Source organism: Conger conger, chromosome 4 (genome assembly GCF_963514075.1).
Source record: "Conger conger chromosome 4, fConCon1.1, whole genome shotgun sequence".
NCBI lineage: Eukaryota > Metazoa > Chordata > Actinopteri > Anguilliformes > Congridae > Conger > Conger conger.
Window position 1 is genome coordinate 27142913 of NC_083763.1, and position 23420 is coordinate 27166332.

The following is a 23420-nucleotide window of genomic DNA, read 5'->3' on the forward strand; positions in this document are numbered from 1 at the left end:
TTATTATTATTATTATTATTATTATTATTATTATTATTATTATTATTAGTAGTAGTAGTAGTAGTAGTAGTAGTAGTAGTATTTTCTCTTGGTCAGCTGGGACAGCTCTTTATTCACTGTGGCGCCAATGAAGCAAGGCCAGCAATACATTCCAATTCAACGTGAACTTGTGTTTTCTTGAATTAATTATCGGATAATATTTCACACTGATTCATTATATTTTCACCGGCAGAAGGGCAGGAGATGTTTGGCGTACCTAAAGTGTGCGGTACTTTTTGACCCATTCGCGCTTTCGTTGTTTATTCGTATCACAGCAACAGTAGAAACTGGCTGCTTTGCACGTGCACGTCTCGTTTCCAGGACAACGCAGCAACTGATCCTCAAGAAACTTGGTTGGAAGGTGGGAAAGGTTGACGGTCCGTTTGTACGTTTTTGAGATTAAAGTTAGAATTCAGAAATATTATGGCTGATATTTTTAGAAATTTCTGAAAAGAATGCTCCTACTGAAGTAAGACTAAGAAAGAGGTAATTAGACTGTAACAGTATTATGCACGTAACCATCCAAAACTATTAAGTTAGCTTGGCAGCTACCAGTTAATTATGAAGTTAGTATTGGAGATGTTACGACTTGCGTTATTTCATCTGTACCTAGCTAGGAATCGAACGTTATATTGTTAGATCATGCGTGTAACGTTAGCTAGTTACTTTCTTTTAGCTTCTAGCAAACTGGTTACAGTAGCATTGCTTTCAAATAGCCGCAAAGCTGGCTGCAAACGAAACATTCACAATTGAATCCTTCTTTCTATAGTCCCATGTTAACCAAAGCGCAACACGTCAAGTAGTGTATTCTTCTTATTCAGCTATATTAAATCGACAGGTACAGTCACATGTGTCCCAGCAAAATCTCATGCATTTAATCGTCATTCTTTCTCCATAAATCAAGCTACAGTGGAAGCCATGGGGGTTGCGCTGTCAAGAGCCGCACAATGGACCACCGCAAGCACTGGAGCTGGCAAACTGGAAGTCACTCCTCTGAACGAGTCCCTGCTGAAGGAAATCCTCCGCTTTGTGGAGGAGTTCAGTTCCAAATACCCCCAGGAGGCGGGCCTTGTGTTCAAGGAAGCCCTGAAATGGGAAACGACTTTACAGCCTTCTGATTTTAAGAATGAATATGACACCAGGTAACGTTAGATATGCAAGAAACATCAAGCCACCAATTTCCGTCCTGAAAATAGTATAGATTACTACATTGTTAAACCTTTGCAGATCACAGATTACGATGTTTGTTTCCCCGTAATGTGACAATTCATACTATGCTCTCATTGTATGCCATGAATTAAGAAGAGTAGTCTGAAGGTGACACATTGTTATTGGATTTTTTGAATTATGTAACATTTTTCAGTTAAGCAATGCAAAGCATAAGGGTATAAGCATGATGGTACAGTATGTTTATATTCTACAGTGGCGTTACAGTAAAATCGCAGGAAACTGGCAGTGATGGACAGCCCCTTCTTCAGCTTTCATCCTCCACCATTTCCGTGCACAGCTTCAGCCAGCTCTCTAATATAGTGCAGCTGGCAAAAAGTAAAAAATTAAAGGAAGTCCGCACATGTCTTGAAGGTGAGCACGAAGGCTGCAAGGTGAGATGGCTGATTTGAATCACAGTAATGACTATACTAAATGTCATCCCTCACTTCCTTCTGTGAGTTTGAAGTTCAACAGCCCATCTGCAAAAACATTATGTGCTGTTTCATAATTAAAATTTTTGCCACTTTTGAAATTTCATTTCGAATGTGAATCACTGTATAGCACGCTTCTTTTAAAATGTTTGCTGAAATGTAAAACAAATGTGTTACTTTGGGGCTGAACTACATTTCTCTTTTGTTCACTCAGCTAACAGAGACCCGATTGTGAAGATTTTAGGGCCCAGTTTTGCTACGGTGGAGGGAGAGGACACATCGATGTTACGCCTCTTGCAGAAAGTCACAGAGGACAATGAATCCAAAGAGACCGAAGTCAAAATGAAGCTTCTCCTGCTGCTTCAGCAGCTCGACACTTTGCTGCTGAGCAACTCCTTGAAGCAGATCACCCAGTGAGTGGGATTGTGCTCCTCCTGGAGCATTTAGTACAACATTTTGAGGAGGAGTTTGTCAAGTGCCCGTGATTGATAACACATGAATCTCAATCTGTGTTTTACATCCATGCGAATTGGAACACACGTCGCCGGATCGGGTAAAATATTAGGGAGCAGGCTAAAAAACGAGCTGAATTAATTGGCGCGTTTGTTTTCTGCAGGGAGGTTCGACTCAGCCCCGCCACGGTAAAGAACGATGTGGAGCTGCTCAAACGCTTCTGTGGCGAAGGGGAGAAAAGGGTGTTGAAGTCTGTTGAATACACATCAGGTTTGAATTATTTTCACATCTCTTCAGTCTCGGAAGAAATTGATTGCTATTATGGGCAATGCTGGATATTTGCAAACACAGAATGTCTGAATCCTGAAACATGGAAGTAATTATATACGCCAGATTTCAGTTTGCTGAGAGATGAATCAGTATTTCACTCACCTAAAGCGGGGTAGGTTTGCAGTAACTTAGCAATTAACTGTTCCTAGAAATGGGTCGTTTCACAAGTGATAAATGCCTGTCTTTGAAAAATGTGTCCCTTACGCAAAGGAAAATTGAAACCTTCTACGCAAATACTTGCTCTGGAGATACTTCACTGATTAATATATGGCCATATTTTCAAAAGATGATTAATCATCGTGTGAAATCACACCAATAACCTCCCTAAAATTGCTCTTGTAAATTCTACTGAAAGTAATGAATCAACCTTCTTTTGCCAACTTTGTCACTAGTGCTGATTTCATCTCCTCATTTACAGTAATTGTTGACCTTTTGTAATAATGTTTTGGTCAAGGTCAAGACACATTATCGATTCCTCATGAATAATTATTTATTATTATTATTATTATTATTATTATTATTATCATTATTTATTATTATTCTTATTATGTTTTTATTTTTATTTTTTATTATTCGTTTCAGTGCTGTGTACAATTTTCTTTAATATTCTGTAGATTATGAATTTTCAAATGGATGTCGCACCCCTCCCTGGAGACAAGTGCATGGAGAAATCTGCTACCTCATTATTGAAACATGTGACACTGATCCTCTATACATCACCTGCAGCACAGCAGGAGTCTTTCTTAATGGGGTAGGTTTTAAGACGAGAGGAACATGTGAGCAAAATTAAATTAACATTTGCTGTCTGTGAGTGTTATCTGTTATCTGCTATCTGTTTGTTTTCAGGCAGAGGTATTCTCTGAAATACAGTTCTTATAGTATATTAATTCTGTTTGCACTGCACAATAGCCCATAGTCAATAAAATAATTACTGACCAAACTATGACAAATAGAATGTCTATACTGTAATTAGGAATGAAGTAAGAACTTTCTTACTCACTGAAGAGAAATCAAAATGAATACTGAGAATAAATAAAACAGAACACATTTCCATTTCATTTTGATGCGATTTATCTTTATTGTAATACCTGCTAAGAGCATATGCTGAAACTGGAAGTCATCAGCATGTTTTTGAGAAATAGTGCTGGAAAATTCTTTACTTTTTCCTTAAATTGTGGCAACTTTTCAAGGTGATTAATCTGAAGTTAAATATCAAGGCACAGTCAATTTCGTAATGAGCATAAATGAATGACACTCACAGTGTTTTGAAAGCAATAGGTATGTGTATGTAAGAAAGATTAGCAATTTATGGAAATCGCACAATTTGAAAAATTCCTTCCTAGCATGAAACATGTGCACCACTTCAAAAGCATCCCTGTGAACGATATTAATCAAAATAGTGTTTCAGACTTCTCCCGTGAAGGCTAATAAGTGAAAATAATTCAAAATTATTTCACTGTTTAAACATTATTTTAAACGGACGGCAGTGCCAGTTTAAAGCCATGCCTCGGATCTGAATCAACTGCAGTCCTCTGAGGATATTGGTCCAGTTCTGTTGTTTACCATTTGGTTTTGGGCGGTCACTCCCAATTTGAATAGAACTGGATCCGCTTCGCCAGGTTTGTGCCAGAACGTCTCAAAGGAGCCACAGCTGCTTTCACTATACATCCATGTGGACTATATCACGCTCTAGCATCCAAAGCTCTCAATCACCCTTGTCCTTGGAACGATCCATCCTTTCTTTCCATCCCTTTGTGCGCTCAGGATATGGGGCGCAGCACCTGATCTCCGTGACAGGTTCCATCACAAAGAATACATGAGTTTGGTTTTCTTGCAATTTCTTTCCACGGCGGTTTTCAAAAAGTAGAACGGGGCCACACCATTCATCCCTCCTGGTCCTCCCAATTACTGCTATCCCATTCCTTTCCAGTATATCATTCCTTATTGGTGTACTCACGCTAACGCAAAACATTCTCAAAATGTCACTGTCCTGTAGTGGTAGTGTTACTGTATCATTGGCAGAATGTTCCAGTAACATTGTGGGAACTTTTTGTACGTTAGCTAGGTTGCTGTTGTATTGCTCATGCCTGTTCTACCGCAAAATTTCTGTCGTACTATGCATAGCTTACTGTATCTACCACTCCTCTCTGCTTTACCAGTCCTTCCTACTGTACCTCTCATTATGTTTCGGTCCTTCCTGCTCTACCTTTTCTGCTGCTGGCCTAACCAGACACTGGTTCAGTCGAGGTCACACAATACCGTGTAATACTTTGTACACATACGGTAGCAATGCTATTGGATTCTGAAAAACAACATGCCTATCTAAAGGCCAGCTGTCAGTGGGGTGGTAGAATATTGAACATTCAATCTTTGGGACCTAGTTTTGAAATGTAGGTGGAACAATGCTACTGGACCCGCGGGAAGGTTGATTTACTTCAATTGCTACAGCAGAAAGCAAAACTAAAATACCAGATTTTAAGCTTTGTACCATAAGTTGCCGCGGGTAAGTCTTTCAACAGTATAAATAACAGCAATGATGTGCTGTAGTGAATCAAAGTTTTTTTTTTGTTTTCTTTTAGGGCATTAAACTGGAAGGAGATGACCAAGCCTATGAAAGGAAGAGTGATGTCTACAAAGATCTTGTGACACTTCTGAAAATTCAGTCTCCTCATTTTACTGAAAACATAGGTAAACAGGTAATGAATGTGCGCTCTTTAAAAAAATACTTCATCATGCTTCTACATTTTTTCATCTTTCTGTTGAAGTGTCTGAATATGCTTTCAGATATTATGCATGAAGAAAAATGATTGTTGATTATTGTAGTCTTATTTCAGTGTTGTGACGAATGAACCAATCACTAATTGCTTTAGCCTTTTAAAAAAACATACAAAAGTATTTGGCATAAAAAAATATAGTTTGGTTTCTGTGACTCAACGATCATTCATAAGTGGAAAAATATGGGCTTGCAGACATACTTTATGCATACAGGGCCAAATTATTCAAGAACAGAAGTCCTTTGTACATGATTCTCACTTTCATAGTAAAATACATTCATTAAAAATGCATCAGATGCATCCTACAGAAAAGATGTGCTTCTGCTGACATTCATTCCTCAATTTAAAAAAAAAGTAAACTCAACACTGATACGTATGTCCTGTTTATGTTTATTTAATTCTGTATACAAAGACCAAGATCATCATTGGTTGTTCTGTTGTTTGTTACACTGCTTTTGAAATATAATTCTATCCTTAAGCTACCAAACGGAAATTATATTACGAAGGCTGATTTCCTTTTGCCCCTGCTGCATAACATGTTCTTTGCAAAACTGCGGAGATAGTATCTGTTTATATAGTTTGCAGATGTAAAACATAATGGACAAGAATATAAATTATAAATGTCTGCAACACTAACTAATCTATTACAGAAGTAACAGGACACTTATAATCAGTAGAACAACTTGGTGAAATTGAGACATGCAGTGATCTCCAAATTTGATCTCCAAATTACAGTACAAAAGACAATTTGATGCCATTAAGGAAATTCAAGACGAGCAGCTGCATTGCTGTTGAATAAGAAATAACGATTGATCATTGCAGGCCATTCAGCCCATATAAGCTTGTCATTTAAGGAATCCATAATTAATATTATTGTTCATCTGTATATTGTTAATCACACACATTTGATTAAGAATGGCCAGTCTGCTAACTAACTACCTGCCTCTTCTATAGGGAAAATGGTAACACTTTACAAAAAAGTTACAGTACATGAATTGACATTAACTAATGTAGTTGTTAACTAACCGCTGAAGAGTTAATCTGCACAGCTTTGTTAATGTATTTGTACATCATTAATTCATGTTAACATCTATGTTACTTAATGCCAAAAAAACAGTCCATATAATTGTTAATGGTTAACTAATTATTGTTTACCCTATGTATAATGTATAAATATTAACGTAACAAATACATTAACTAATGAAAAGTTAACTTCATGCTTAATTAATGTGATTGATAGTATTAACGTTGGCAACTACATTAGTTAATGCCAATTCATGTTCCCTTATTGTAAAGTGTGACTGGGAAAATAAAGAAGAACGCATGGCCCCAGCTTACGTTATAAGAGCTGTAAATGGTAGCTGTGAGGAAAGTGACAGTGAAGAAGGCTATGAGGTTGTAAAGAGCAGCAGTGCCAGGCATGGAGCCCTCAGGGCTCATGACTGAAGAGCAGTGCCGTGATCTGAGATGGCTGATTGGACGATGGCCAGAGGCAGTGAAAGTAGTGCAGATGGATTTGTCAGGATACAAATTAAGTGCATTTTCTTTTGTGCTGATTGGTTGCCACGTATGGTAATTCACATACCTGCTGATGATTCAACCAATCATCTGCATGCCTTTTATCATGCAGTTTTTCTTTGAGCTTATAGTCAGAGGATCTCTATCGCTTGATCATGTTTTGTATTGATCTTTCAGGACTAATCTTATTGCACTGTTGTGAACTGCCGTCATTTCAAAACGGGCTCTCTAGTTACTTATGTGACGGTTGGGTCTTATTAATCATTGGAATTTCCCTAACTGTACCCACGTTTTCATTTGTCCCATCCAAGTATAAGCTTTGAAGAGGCCGGCAACAACTTTGTTGCTTTTTAAGGACAAATTATGTAGTTATAATGGCTTGCAAATACGATTGTCAGTTCAGAAAGACTCAGTTTGATGCAGTTCAGTCTTTGCCCCTGATGGTAGTAGAATGGAAGCTAAAGCACTGTAGTGCCAAGTAAATTTGAGCTTTCAAAGCGACAGCCAATAATAACATAGTTTTCTCGGCATATCTCAAAGTTTGCAGAGCTAGGAATATCATTTCATATTTTTATTATATTAGACGTTCTTAATCAAATGAGTGAGCACTGCCAAGAACAAAGAACAGATCTTTTTTGCACTCGTTTTAGAAATTTCCGTATGATTAGTAATTGGAATTGTTTACACACATGGTCATGAATGTATTTAATACTCTGACTCAGTCAGTCATTCAAACAAGATATCAAGCTTCATGTTAACATTGAAAGTTATGTCCCAGCCACTGAGCTTTCATTCCAAAAAATGTTCAGCTTTAGTAGTTATGAGGTTCTGGATAGTTTACTCTACAGATCCACTTGGTATATTCTCTCTGACTTCATCCCGTCCCAGAGAACTTCCATCAAGGACCGTGGAAAAATATTGTTTGAATTTGGGTGGTGGCAGGATCCAGGGAAATGGCTATGATGTGATACAGAATTTGGCCTTCAGGAAAGAAGTCGTCCATATCCATCAGGGAAAGAAGATACTTTGGTCTCTTTTGTGAGGCCCTGAGGCAACCAAACAACAGCCACAGCATCCTGCCACTGTTAGCTACCGGCTATAGTAAACTGTTACCTGACTGTCCGAGAGCCCTGTTAGTAACAGACCTTGATGCAGGCCTTGATGAGGACCTCGATTCCAGGTCCTGCCAATGTTCCCTGACTGTCTGACTGACTGAGTCAACAGGTTGCAGGAGGCTCTGTCACATGAAATCCCATCATGAATGTCAGGACAGCCTAGCGTGCGCTAACTCCTTTGTCAACAGTGCAAATTACTTTTGCTTGCTAATGAATGTAAAAAAAAACTATGCATATTGGCCATAGAGGTGTGTGCACACATAAATACCCATAAATCAAAATGCAGCACTGTGGAGTTGACACGTCTCCTGCACTGTTGTTGTTTTTGGAATGATAAAAATGTTGGCTAAATGTGTTCTTTGGCACGACACTCTGGACTGCGTGAAAGCAGTGGGACGGTTGCCATGTGCACAGTAGCTGCATCAGTTTTTTATGATATTCCGTTAAGTGTTTTGGTTATTTACTGTGATACTTTTTAAAAAATTTTGTTCAAGCATTTTATTATTGGGGTTTAGGCTATTCAAGTTTTAAAGAACCCAAACTAGGATATATTGAACTTCAGTTACAGTATATTTGATTATTAGTGCACTTTACAATTGCCATTTAGCATTTTTTTCCCACAGTGGCACTCATAATAATTTCTGTTTTATACAACAGAACTTTGTTTTGATTGTGTTTTAGGTGATTTGTAAGTCAATAATTCTGTTCATATAGTCTTAAAAAGCATTATGTGCTTTATCCATAAGCCACTGTGTTTTTAACATTCATTATGGGTATTCTTTGGTCTTTTGTGTCATTGATATCTGTAATTGTTGAAATTTCTTTTGCAGTTGAGTTGTCTTTTTAGGCAGCAGGTCTTCCATTTAAAAGAAATGAAATATCTCAGTGGGTCTTCCAGGTAAAATAATGGTTAAACAAATAGTTGAAGAAATGCTAATGAATAAATGCAATTATAGAGAACAGAGTATGAACCTTCCCTCCAGTCTTTAGCAGTGATACGAAGCGATACGAGTGATTCTGAGTATTTGCTCCCCAGTCATTTGAGAAAAGCCAAATGCTCAGAAATCTGCTGGGCAGTGAACACCAGGTTTTTTAACTGCTGCTAGCCCGCTCCAAGACTCCCATATTTGAATGTATGGCATGCCATGTTAAAGCCTGACATCAAGATTGAGCTTAAATGAGACCATTTGGAGTGTGAGCCAGGTTCTGCTTAGCAGGTGTCTGTGATTAAAATCTTTCCTGCCTGCAAACCATTCATGTGTCCTGTTGGCATGCTAATATGGGTTGTAAAGGAAAAAAAGGGCCTTCAAAACTTAAAAATCATCACTGAATAACAGTGACACAAAGGTTCTACTTTCCTGGTGCCAAGCTGAAAGCTTTAGTGGATGGAATGTACAGAAACAATAAACGTTTGATGTTGTTCAGCAAATTAATCGAACGGACTTCTCCCGTGCAAAGCAGTGAAATGTGTTATTTCTTTCAATGAATAAAGGCCGGATTGTTTCCCTGCTGGCGGAATGTTCTCAAGGCGCTTTTATGTAGATGGTTACTAATGCAAGTGCATAACCATAGCTGTGATTAGTTTTATTCGATTTTTCACACGTTAGAAGACACAAGTTAGGTGTGATATGTCTGAAGAGGCAACATGTCTCGTGTAAGATGAAAACTATTCCCTCTAACTTGAGAGAATCATGGTGGACCAGCGACTTTGTAATAAGAACAATAATACACAGGAGAAGCTTTTTTTAATGACCCAAGTCTATATCATTTTATGACCGAAATGTATTGTATATTACAGGTCACAATTTCTGTGCAAATTGAGAAACGCCATTTTCCTGTTTTTAACAGGATTTCACAGTCAACGAAGAGCCTCTATTGACTCAGAAGATGGAACATGTGGAATCGGTTGATGTGGAGGAACAAGGCCAAACCCAAAGGTCTTACGAGCTTGAGGAAAAGAATGTGCTCGAAAAGGGGAGACAACAGCGCGTGCAGAACAAGCCAGGCAGCAGCAAGAGATCAGAACCATCTTTGAAATGGAAGAACCTCGGTCTAGAGTCTCCCTACGAGTGTGTAATAATTCCACCCCTCGATGTCTTTGAAATGTCAGAATGACCCCGCGTCGTGTTTGCGGTGGGGCTTGGATCCAGTGCAACAGTCCGCATGTGAAATGCCATCTGCATGTGTGCAGTTTGTCATATCCTCAAGCCAGCAGACACATGCTGTAATGAATTTACACTACGGGAACATACGCGATGGGAATTTTCTAAGTGTGCCCACATTTTTATTATGTGATTGGTGGAGCTAATGATGGCCTTCATGGAATGACACCTTCTTATTTGTTACAGATTGCATGTGGAGAGTCACACATGGTTTTGACAGTTTGATAGTTGGCAATTTCATTTTAACCAAGAAAATTAAATTTTCAGGAGCAGATGTGAAATTAGATGTGAAAGTTGTAGTTTTAGTTTATTGCAATGGTGCGTTGTTAAAGCCATTCCTTTTTAGTGAAATCATTCTTAGACATCATTATTCCTTTGTAGAACCTGCTCATTTGGAACGGTCATATCTTGCTATAGGTTTCTGGTTCATCTAAATACTAATTGTTTTGTGTGCAATGTAGCAGTTACATTTTCTACAAATGAGAATTCCTACAAAATAAAGTTTGTTGTATTGTATTTTAGCGATGCAGGTGGCAAGAAGTCCACCAAGCAGGGGGCAAACAAGTTTGTCGAAATGCAAGACAGACCTGTGCGGTCAGGGAGTAAGAAAAGAGCCAATTTCTCTTTGTCTTCTTTGGCTGGACGTCTGTCATCGCAAAAGACGTAAGTCATCAGTTCCCCACCGGTACTGGTTCTGAGGGAACTGGCCGCAATGGAAAGTTATTAAATGTGTACTGGCTGATAGTAAAATTACTGGGTCGGTTCAAGCATGTGCTTTGATCGCTCAGTGCTGTACTCCAATGAAAGTTGGGCCACGTACAGATAGGAGCACAGGAAGGTTGCGGACGCAGTTGTGGACTCACAGGGACTGTGCAAAGGTTTATAGCGACCGCAGTTATTCACCATGGAGTCTCCGGCAGGAGAAACGATGCTGGATGTTTTTCTCTGATAAAGGGCTCCCTGGAAATGCAATCTCAGTACATGAGAATGGCTTCCCTATGGCCCTATCTGTATCTGTACCAAATTTCATTGCACTACGGCATAGCGTTTAGATGATACGGTTATTTTAACAGCCCAAAGGACATCTGCATATGTGTTTGCGTGTATGGTACAGTATATCTATGTGTTCCATATCACTACATTTCTGTTTAACCACTTCACCTTTTCAGATTTGCATATGAAGTCACACTACATTGCTAACTACATAGCTACATTTTCTTTTATATTACCTCTTCGCCATCTGCTATCACATACCGTGATTTGAGAGTCCACGAAAACCTAAAAGCAGCTTCTTGTTGTTTGCAAGAAAGCACATTCGTGTTCTGCGATTGAACCGTGGACCGAACACATTCTGAAGGTCTGCTTCTCGAGGGCAGCCTGGTCTCATGTAGGTTTCACTGCCTGTCGTTCCTTTAAAGGAAGAGTGCGGGAGGAGGGACCGAGGACTTCAGCGAGAGCTCTTCAGAGAGCGAGGAAGATGAGGAGCAGCCAGATCGCCGGCCGGAGAGCAACACGGACCTGCCCTCAGAGTACTGGCAGATCCAGAAACTTGTCAAGTACTTAAAGGTGAGCGCTGCTGTAAAATCTAGCAATGCTGGCTTGACCAACTTGAAAATTGAGCTGGTCATAAACTGGTCTAACTGGGAATGAGCTGGTCAACCAGCTAGTGCTGGTACTATAGCTTGTCTGGCTACCAGCTGTTTCAAAACATACGGTGGCTTCAGAAGGTATTCAGACCCCTTCACTTTTTGAACAATTTATTGTGTTGTAGATTCCATTTTTAATGGATAAAATTCATTAAATATATCCCATAATGACAAAGTGAAACATCCTCTCAAGCGCCAACTGATTGGATGGAAAGTGTCTGTGAACTGCCAACTTCAGGTCTCCACAGATGCTCTATGGGGTTTAAATCTGGACTTTGGCTGGGCCACTCAAGGACAGACACAGACTTGTCCCGAAGCCACCCCAGCATTGTCTTGGCTGTATGCTTTGGGTAATTGTCATGCTGAAAGGTGAACCATTGCCCCAGTCTGAGGTTGCATGCATCCATGCTTCACTGTAGGGATGGTATTAGCCAGGTGATGAGCAGTGCCTGGTGTTCGCCGTGCTTGGAGTTCTGCCCAAAGTGTTACATTTTTGTCTCATCAACTAGAATCTCTGAATTCTTTAATTGCTGTTTAGCACATTTTTAGTGGTGTGGCTTCCTTCTTGCCACTGTGTCATAAAAGCCTGATTGATGAAGTGCTGTTGAGATGGTCATCCTTCCAGGAGGTTCTCCCATCTCTGCAGAGGACTTCCAAAGCTCTGTTGATCAAAGTGAACGTTGGGTTCTTGGTCACCTCCCTGACCAAGGCCCTTCTTGTCCAGTTACTCAGTTTGGCTGGACGGCCAACTCTAGGAAGAGCCCTCGTGGTTCCAACCTTCTTCCAGTTCACAATTATTGAGGCCACTGTGCTCCTGGGAACACTCAAAGCAAGCTTTTGAATGGTTTTATACCCTTGCCCTGATCTATGCCTCGCCACAATTTTATTGGCTTGGTTTTTGTCCTGGCATACAATGGGAATTGTGGGACCTTATATACACAGGTGTGTGACTTTCTAAACTATGTCCAGTCAATTCAATTTGCCGCAAGTGGACTCCAATCAAGTTCTAGACACATCTCAAGGATAATTAAAGCACACAGGATGCACCTGACCACAATTTGGAGTGCCACAGCAAAGGGTCTGAATACTTATATAAATTAGTTTCATTTTAATTAAAAAATTTGTTTTTTTTTAAGATTGATGCCAATTTTATCAGTTTAAAATGAAATCTACAACACAAGAAAGTGTGTGTTGTCAAAAAGCTGGTCAAACCATGTCAGGTTGCAAGTGGTCAACCAGCTACTAGCATCCTGCTACCGCCTCACATTACCGCTGTGGCGAGCTGCGGCGGAAGAGCACTTCACCACCCGCCTTTTTTCCTTTTTCTTCCTTACTTTCACATGAATCTCAGCTGCTGAAAGGATATTAGCCTCCCGTTTCAGGCCTTTAGCCCTATGGTATCAGCCTGCTAGAAAAATGTCCCTCTACGGGGTATGACCACCCAGAGTCAGGGAGGGATTTCTGATTGCCGAAGTAAATGACAGTTGGATCGGCAAATCCAGCCCAAGTCCTGAAGGCACTACACATTTTACTGTGTAGTTACGCTGTCATTTTACTGTGTTGTTTTTCAAATCAGAAGATAATGTTGGTGTCATTGTCTCCATTCCCAACAAAGTTAATAACAGGAATTAGCTTAAATAATGGCTTGTTTCTAGTAAACTGGACTTTGTTGTTGCATCTCGCATTAGCTGAATATTCATTTGTGTGCGGCTATGTGATTACAGTGCCTGAAGCAGCCATACTTCTTCAACAGCTGTTGACTCCTTGAGACTCTGTAACAGACTCTTAACGTCTGCAACAGACATTAAGAAGATATAGACCATATTTCAATTCGATGTAAAATCAACAGTTTTTTTAATCATTTTTGTTTTCTTTAATGCCACTGCAGACTTGTTTTTCAGCTACATCAGAATTTATGGTTTGTTATGTGCCGATTAATTTCAGTAAATTTACCGCTACTAAAGTAATTTTATCATCACCTGCAGCAGATATTTTCCCCACCTGCGCTACACATTACCTTGGATTTGTGAACGGCTGATATCACATTGTCCGCAGAGATTTAAATGCCTGTTGGATAAAATAACATACATGTATAAGGCACTTCTGTTTCGAGCATTGCTTTCTTTGAGAATCCCTATTGAAGTGGTAAGTCTGGTTCCTGAGTTTGTGGTTTTTCCAGTGAGCCAGAATCTTGGGAAGGTTGTTGGAAGATCGCTGTACAGTACCGCGCAGTTCTCCTGCACCGCAACAAATAAATGAAAAGTTGCATCGAGGGTCTTTACAGTGCATCTGGTGTATATTAATATGTCAAAACATAAAAGTGAAATACATGCAACCGAGCCTGCCCGGGAACACTTCAAAAGCACTGTACACTCATCGCAGCTTACCAGCCGGTTTGTTTTGCAATGTACGCTAAAAACATTGAGGCCCTGAGCGATATAAATATTACCTTGCTGGCGAAGAGACCAGAGTGATACCCCATTCGGTCTCACTACTGTTCCCCACGCTTTGCATGATCCATGTATGATCACCTGTACAAAAAGCGGTTTGTATTTTCAATCTGGTGAAACTCTGAAAAGAAAAGTCAATCAGGTTTTTTGTGCATGGGGGTCTGAACAAATAAACAAAGGAAATGCGCTTGATCGGTGATCCATTTATGATGAAACAGATTCACAAATATAGCAGCAATATACTGTATATTGCAAGTCACATTAACAATTTAAAAGTGGAAATTCTAGTAAAAACAACTAGCTAAGAATTGGAAGCACAATTTCCAAAAAATAATATTAATTTCTATATGCTTTAATTAAGCGTGTTAACTTGGTTTTAGTATCACACAAGTGAATGAAGGAGGCTATTGGGCTTCCACTTGTAGGACAGGCACTTTTTCTAAAACTGATTCATGGTTCTAGAAAGTTTGGCTTGAGTTGACTATGTCAGCCATGCCAGTTTTAAAGAACAGCAGCACACACAAAATTAATTGTACATGTCTACCTATTCAGATGAAAAACAAATCCTTAAATTCAATCCCTCTCTTCCTTTTAAGCCAAACATTAACAAGAATGATATCATGTCTACTACTGGTGCCCTGGTTGCTCTTGAACTTAAATCCAAAGGTTTGCATCACTGGGTTCCAGATAAACAACTTTTCTGCTCACAGTGCATTCATATAAGGACCTGTTATAATTTTTTTCACCACATGCAGTAACAGATTCATTACTGTGGTTTTACAGACTACTGAACTAATTGTCGTTTAATGTCTTCGTTTAAAGTGCCTGCCGGGCTGCATAAAGCTTTAATCTGTGTTTCTGTACTCCATGAGCATTCTTTAGTTCAAAATAACTAAAATGGACAGATGAGTGCAGGTATATTATACACTGATATATATGCTATATCATTATATGCTATTTAATCTTTCTGCTCAAATTAGTCTGTGAGCATAGTCCCATCAAATTAAAGTTTGATAGATGTCCCTTAAATGATCAGTGGTTGCAGTGATGTATTACAAAACACAAAAAACAGGCCCTTCCTGAATGATTATTGCAGACATTATTATTATAATTATTATTATTACTATGTAGCACCATTCATGTCATAGGGCACAGTCTTTATGATTATGAAGGCTGGGTAAAAAGCATAAAAGGTTCTGTTCATGTTTTGAAATATTGAGTTTGGTTTGAGGATGGAAATTCAATTCTAGTTAAAAATAATTCAGGGAAATTTATGAAAACTTATTGTAGGAATATAGTTCAACTGTCTTAAATTCTACAAAAATATTTGCTGTACCTCTTGCAAGGACTGCAAGGCTGATATTTTTAGACGACTACAACTGAAGTCCCCTTAGGAATGTTCTCATTCCTCTCCAGACAAAAATCCAGATTTGATAAAAAAATAATTGCAAAAATGACCTCTTAAACGCTCCATTTTTTTGCCTTCAGATGTACAAGTGCATCCTCTGCGATATTATGCCTCAATAGCACACATTTGTAACTTGCAGTTCCCTGCATTCTTTCTGTGTGGAAACCACACTGAGAAGTTATTTATGGGGTTTGTCCAGTAGTCATTTTGTAATATCATTACCATCAGAGGCTAAAGCTAACTCCGAGCCAAGTCAAATATCTGTTTTTATTTTAGGCACAAGAATATTTTTTCTGTATATGGACAGACGTTTGTATTTTGAGAAGATCTTTCATAAAAGTGACATATTAATGATCTGCTTTGTGTTTTCATGGTTCATTATAAAGCAGATTTTTCTGAAATACATGCGTGATATCACTGAACAAACATTGATATTTATCTAGGATTTGTTGAATGCTATTATGGCACTGTATGTGGGACTTTAGCTTACGTGTAAAGAACTGATATTTAAACACAACCTTGGAGCTCTGAGGCAACAGTTGTACTCAATACTGCACTGAGCAACTACTATAAATATCAACACACGTGCGTTGAATAACATATATTAATATATTGTATGGTAACCAATATTTGAATTGTATTCCTATGTTTTTATTGTAACAGTCATTGTACATAGTTTTCATATCGGAGTGAGAATGTAATTAATCACTGGTTGTTTCACAAGCTGATGCAAAACTACAGCATTTTATTGACACTATAATGTATTACATACAAAGAAGTATTATAGTGCAAGCCTGCTCTAAAATAATCATAGACAGACAGAAACCACAAACAAACACTAAAGACCAGATCTACAGATCTATCAGTATGTTGCCATCTTCATCATAGTCTGTCCCTTAATTAGTATGTTACTCAGTTGAGCAGGTGAAAAATACATGAAAGGAAAAATTAGAACATTTCACTAATTTATTGTTTTATCATTCAATTTACCATCTGCATTTGCAAAGATGACTTTTTCAGAGGAACAGTATTTGCAGTCATCCCTGAAAGAAAGAACCATGGGTCCTCTGAAATGGTGCCACCCAAAATATACTTCAATTCACTTCTTATTTTGGCACAAAAAAGAAAAATAATTGGGCAAGTCCAGTATAAACATTCTGCTGTCCCTTTTTCTTTTCTACACTTAAGACATAATGCAGAAAACTGTGATTCTGTTCCATTACATATTTCAGACATTCTGTGAAGTTGTTGAATGATTTTATATTGAATTTCCCTGGTCCTATTACCTAAAAGCATGTTAGTAGCCTTTAACATGGCAGTCGTCCAGGATCTGATATCAGGGGTACAACCTAGGTCTCTTGTCCAGGCTTGGAGCAGATTTGCCTTTACAGTTGTAGTTGAATGAATAATGTTTTATAAAATGTAGAATTAATGTGATGCACAAGACAGTAAGGCATCCGTATGACTTTGACTTGAGGTGAAAAATGTAGTCAAAATGTCAGGCTGCAGGGTAGACATACAAGCATGTTTGGGGTTGTCAGATTTTAACTGGGCTTACACATTACAGCATACTATTTACAGAAACAGCTTTACATGTAAAAATGAAGTGACTCAATACAGCATAGTTGAGAATTGAGATTTTAAATGACATTTCAGACCAAATTACACATAAGTTATTCTGCCTCAAATGCTTAAGAAATATTGGCCTAACCTCATCATTATGGCAATTATAGCCATATATACCCACATGATTTGCTGTTTCAAAAGGATCCTTTGTGCTGAGGCAAATAGTAAGGATATTTTTTTCAGAAATAACAAATTTAATGTCAGTCTCTTTTATATTGCCAAGTTATAGTGTTATAGACAGTTATAGACAGACTAAGATTCTTGGTTATGTCTGAAGTGTTGGATATGTTTCCTTGTTGAAAGTGTCCACCCTCTGGTGGTATGTAGGGGTACTGCAGTCTCATGCTGAACTTCATCTGAGGAACTTTCTCTACAATTATATTCAGAATTATTCCCTAATGTCCCATGCTATTACTGGGTCTCTGTGAGTATATATCATTGCATAGGGAATTTTTTCAATTTCATAAGTTTACATTTTTAATCATGAATTCTGTTTGAGAAAAAAATCAGTTAGCAGTTTTGCTTTCATGAATAATTAAGATGTTTTGGTCAGAAAGTATGTTTTTCTGGACATTAACCTAGACCAGATTGCAGTACATACAGTATAGTTCCTTTGACTTCAGAACCCACATCTTGGTCTCATAATCTTAATTATTATTAAAGTATAAAGAAGATCAGATACTTTTTGTTGACTGTTGGAGAAATTCATATTCCAAGGCTGCACTGTATCTAAAAATAAAATGGTTTACCACACTGAAAATATTATTCCAGTTCAGAGAATTTGAGCATGCTTCTCATGTTCTGAAAAAGCAATGATTTTGTAAAATCCTATGTTCCCATGTATAAATTATTTCTGAGAAAGTGTTCTACGAAACTAAGCCGTTCAGTTAATCGCTACTATTTATTATGACAAAATGTAACAAGAATACTTGGACACGTAACGTACTGCAGTTCTTCTCTTGCAGTAGCAAAAACCAGTAGCAAAGTCCTCAGCTTTTAAAAATTTTTAAGTCAGAAAGGACCATACATATATATAGTATAAATATACATACTGTAAATATTTATATTTATTTTTTTAACTTGTGTTACCCAGATTGGATTTGGCAGCACCCACCATATTTTCAGCTCAGCCCTGGTGTACCAAAGACCAATAAGAGTCAAAACCACACAGCTTCCCGTGGGACCCTGCCCTGCCAAGCACGGTCATTTCTTCTTTAGCCTAAGACTGTGAAAGGCTAACTGTGACCTTACTTCCAGTTGACACCGGTCCAGCTCCCCACAGAACTCTCACTTGTCCGGAGGCAGGGATCAGCGGGTCAGAGGCCAACGCAGTGTTGCAGGCCCAGGATATCACACACACCTTGCCTGTTTGGCTCCTGCTGCCGATGTGATTTATTGGCTTGAGTGCTCAGAGAACGAAGCCTGGTTTCTGACTATCAGGTTTCCAGCACTTTGCCCCCAGACTTAGCATGACATTCAGTTTTAGTGTACACCTGGAACACTCTTCCACTCTGCTTCTACTAGCATCATCTGCTCGCATGGTAATGATTAGAAATACAGAATTACTGCTGCAATGATCCTTGTTACTGTCTCACAACTGACCACAGTCTCTTTGGTGATAATATATCTGCGAACATAGATATTTTCTCATCTAATGGAGGATCTCTTTCATAATTTCCTAGTTTGTAATATGTGATTTTTACTTAAAGATAGTTTTCCTCAGAAAGTAATTTATGATTTATAAGGGCATTTATTCAGGGCAAATCCCGCTGGTAGCAAACGTCTTGAACAGTAGGTCTTCACTTCAAGCAGCAGAACCGGGCAAAGTGCAGGAGGAACCTGTTCAACTGGGTTAAATCATCTGGCTAAAACACTTGTTCCACCCCCCCCCCCCTTTTTTTCCCCCCTTTTACAGTAAGAAAATATAGTAATGTAATTAATTTAAAATAATAATTATTTGTTATTTAGCTGATGCTTTTGTCCAAAGTGACTTGCAGTTGTTTATACTAAGCAGACAATCCCCCCTGGAGCAATGTGGGGTTAAGGGCCTTGCTCAAGGGCCTTGCTCAAGGGCCAAACAGCTGTGTGGATCTTATTGTGGCTACACTGGAGCTTGAACCACCAGCCATGTACCACGAGGCTATAGGCTGCCCCTATCATATTCATGAGTCACTGGGGGAAATGTAATTTGCAAAAAGTTGGAAATTACATCGATATAATTATTGAAGGACATTCATCTTTGAATCAATGAAAACATTTATATGAAACCACAGACTGCTAGGTATATAATTTTATGGATCTGCAGTCACAGATACAATTACAGATATCCAGACGGCGTTCGTGTTTTAAAGAATGCCTTCAAGGCCAAAAATGCAAGCATGTGAACCCCCCCACCTCATCTCACATCTAAACATAGCGTTTGTTTTTGCAAGGTAAGATCCATACCCTCTGAATCCTTTGAAGAATAAAAATGGTGGAGACAAAGGAACAGTGGATCAACTGCTGTTAATGTACAAATGGTTTACATTTAGGCCAGCGTCATAATGTGGGCAGCACATGTGCAGCGTCTCGGAGCGTTTCAGAGTTATTTCGCTCTCCGCTTTCAAGGGAGCTCTATAAAATGACGCACCATGCGATTGCTTTCTAGATTCTTCCGCATACCACACTTTCCCATACCTTCTCCTCCCCAGTCTCCCATCTGAGAGAGTTGCCATGAACGCAGGATTGAAATATCAAAAGGATAAAAGAAGCTTGTTGTAATATTAGTTGTCAGTAATATTATGCATATTTACTTTAATTTGAAAAGAGATATTGACACTACTTGGCAGTCTGAGTAATCGACCTTGTACGTTCCTACAGAAGATGTTTGTGTAGTGTGTAACTAATAAATGCAGAAGCAGTATCATTTGAATTTGTTGAATTTAAGTGAAGCTGTGGTTGATTTAAAAAACTGCGACTGTTCACTTGCCAAGAGATTTTTCTGTATCTAGCATCACATTTCAAAGCTGTGTAACACGTCCAGCATTAGACCAGCTTACTGCTTAATGTTCTACCTATTGCATTTCAGCTTTAGCCTACTGTTTTTCCTTTTACTGGAAATCTAAACAACAAAAACAGATGAACCCAACCAGTTCCCTTTGGCAATAGACTTAAAATCCTCATATTCCTATGATGCCTTTTGAATGCATTGTTTTACAGTGGTAAAACACAAAATCTACTTCTGTTCTCTACTTAAGTGGGAGCGTGTGGAGAAGTTCTATATCAAGAAAACCATGGAAGGCTTCAGACCACCTGTTTTAAATCTATACTGTTGTGCATACGCATGTTGCATTTAAATGCAATAAGACCAAAATCTGTTCAATATCCTGCAAGACTAAAAAAAGCAGGTTTTACCCAAACCGCTTGTTTACTTTGCTGTTACTTAGTAGCTAATTTGAAGGAAGAAACCGTAAAACATTATGTGTGTGTGTGTATAGCAACTGTCACAACACAATGTCTGAAAAGCAAACTTGTTATTATCCTTAACATTTTAGCGTTCATTTTCTTTACAGTTCTAACCCAGATCAATGTGTATGGTTTCTGCCTACAGCACAGCGCAGTAGTCTAATTAACTTGTGTCAACCCCCCCCTCCAGTGTTTACAGTGGAAAAATGTAAAGCTTACCAACTCGATGTAAACAATGTTGTGCCAGAGGGGTGTTTTAATTAGCCTGCTATTTCAATGTATTAATCCTTTCTTTAATTCTGCCAGTTATTTCATCAATCTTTGTCTTGAATTATTATTTTAGGGAGGCAACCAGCCGGCCACTGTGATTGCACTGTGCTCGATGAGGGACTTTAACTTGGCACAGGAGACTTGCCAGTTGGCCATCCGGGATGTAGGTGGCCTTGAAGTTCTCATTAACTTGCTGGATACCGAAGAAGTCAAATGCAAAGTGAGTCACCCTGCCAAAGATGCTACGGGGCTCACAGAAACATACTGTTTGCCAGTTTGCATTCATAGCAGGACCCCTTCAGGCAACATCACAAATCTCAGAGATTGTGCCTGTTGAAAGGCACTGGGTAGCAATTATTTGTCTTTATAAATTATATAAAACGATAGATTTATTAAGAGAATTAAGAGATGTCTGTTTTTAGCATACATATGAATATTTATGCTCTTTGAGTACTTGCCTTGACAAAATATATTAGCCTTGACGTTAGCAGTGATTGCTAAAACACCGTAAAATTCATCTGTTTTTTAAGCTTTTTGTTGTTTGCATAATCTTTAGAGGAAGAAATGTTTTGCCTTTAGATCGGCTCTCTGAAAATCTTGAAGGACATCAGCCGAAACTCACAGATCCGAAGGGCCATCGCAGACCTGGGAGGTCTCCAGACCATGGTGAAGATATTAGATTCCCAAGATAAGGAGCTGAAGTGCCTTGCTGCGGAGACCATTGCCAATGTGGCCAAGTTCAGGAGAGGCAGAAGGACAGTGAGACAGTATGGTGGGATCAAGAGACTGGTAAGTCCCTCCCAAGTGGCTCAGTAATTTCTGAAGGTGCTCATGACTACAGGCAGTTTAAAAAAAAACCCACATTGGGCCAGTTTTGCAGACAGAGAATAAGCCTAGTCCTAGACTAAATGCAATTAAATTAGATCTAGTCCAGGACTAAGCTTAATCTGTGTCTGTGAAAGCGGCCCATTGTTTGGTCCTCAACCTGCTGTTCTCAAGTGTCTCATTCACAGCTCTGAACTCTTTCAAAAACCGTTTTTGTTTTGAAACAGCTGGTAGCTGGATGACCAGTTCAGACCAGCTCCCAGCTTGACACGGTTTGACCAGCTCAAGCTATGTTTTGAAACAGCTGGTCAACTTGCTACCAGCTCAGACAAACTACCAACTACTAGCTGATACCCAGCTGATACCCTATCTTATGACCAGCTCATACCCAGCTAGATTATCTTATGACGAACTTGGCCATCCTGGTTGACCAGCTTATACCCCTCTAGACCATCTTATGTCCAGTTTGGCCATCCTGGTTGACCAACTCAATTTTCAGCTGGATTTTACAGCAGCAGGGATGGACCGTTAGGACCTGCTTCAGAGATAGAATTTGAAGAGATTAGAGTTTACTGAAGTGACACTGGAGGGCTAACGGTCAGATATACATCTAACAAAAATGTTTACATTTTTACAATGTCTTTTTCTAGCAACCCAACTATTTTTTTCAGTAAAACCAAATGGGTATAAGACCTGATCAGTTGACTCCACCCAATTCTTCTGGGCTAGGCAGAGTAATGTGATTTTTATCATACAGTGCATCCGGAAAGTATTCACAGCGCTTCCCTTTTGTCACATTTTGTTATGTTACAGCCTTATTCCAAAATGGAATAAATTCATTTTTTTCCTCAAACTTCTACACACAACACCCCATAATGACAACATGAAATAAGTTTTTGACATTTTTGCAAATTTATTAAAAATAAAAAACTAAGAAATCACATGTACATAAGTATTCACAGCCTTTGCTCAATACTTTGTTGATGCACCTTTGGCAGCAATTACAGCCTCAAGTCTTTATGATGCCACAAGCTTGGCACACCTATCTTTGGGCAGTTTTGTCCATTCCTCTTTGCAGCACCTCTCAAGCTCCATCAGGTTGGATGGGGAGCGTCGGTGCACAGCCATTTTCAGATCTCTCCAGAGATGTTCAATCGGATTCAAGTCTGGGCTCTGGCTGGGCCACTCAAGGACATTCACAGAGTTGTCCTGAAGCCACTCCTTTGATGTCTTGGCTGTGTGCTTAGGATCGTTGTCCTGCTGAAAGATGAACCGTCGCCCCAATCTGAGGTCAAGAGCGCTCTGGAGCAGATTTTCATCCAGGATGTCTCTGTACATTGCTGCATTCATCTTTCCCTCAATCCTGACTGGTCTCCCAGTTCCTGCCGTTGAAAAACATCCCCTTAGCATGATGCTGCCACCACCATGCTTCACTGTAGGGATGGTATTGGCCAGGGGATGAGCGGTGCCTGGTTTCCTCCGAACATGAGGCCTGGTATTCACGCCAAATAGTTCATTCTTTGTCTCATCAGACCAGAGAATTTTGTTTCTCATGGTCTGAGAGTCCTTCAGGTGCCTTTTGGCAAACTCCAGGTGGGCTGCCATGTGCCTTTTACTAAGGAGTGGCTTACGTCTGGCCACTCGACCATACTGGCCTGATTGGTGGATTGCTGCAGAGATGGTTGTCCTTCTGGAAGGTTCTCCTCTCTCCACAGAGGAA

At 39.2% G+C, this 23420-nt stretch overlaps 1 protein-coding gene across 1 annotated transcript in view; it reads left to right on the top strand.

Annotated features, from left to right (window-relative positions):
- Nucleotides 1-957: 957 nt before the first annotated feature.
- The window catches only part of odad2 (outer dynein arm docking complex subunit 2), a 49722-nt gene continuing 27259 nt past the window's right edge, over nucleotides 958-23420 (top strand). Inside the window, exons 1-11 of the mRNA XM_061240616.1 lie at nucleotides 958-1181; nucleotides 1463-1620; nucleotides 1894-2092; nucleotides 2296-2402; nucleotides 3077-3213; nucleotides 5042-5158; nucleotides 9718-9938; nucleotides 10554-10694; nucleotides 11450-11597; nucleotides 20949-21095; nucleotides 21455-21664. Coding sequence (XP_061096600.1) covers nucleotides 958-1181; nucleotides 1463-1620; nucleotides 1894-2092; nucleotides 2296-2402; nucleotides 3077-3213; nucleotides 5042-5158; nucleotides 9718-9938; nucleotides 10554-10694; nucleotides 11450-11597; nucleotides 20949-21095; nucleotides 21455-21664 — 1809 coding nt within the window. The remainder of the gene's footprint in view (nucleotides 1182-1462; nucleotides 1621-1893; nucleotides 2093-2295; nucleotides 2403-3076; nucleotides 3214-5041; nucleotides 5159-9717; nucleotides 9939-10553; nucleotides 10695-11449; nucleotides 11598-20948; nucleotides 21096-21454; nucleotides 21665-23420) is intronic.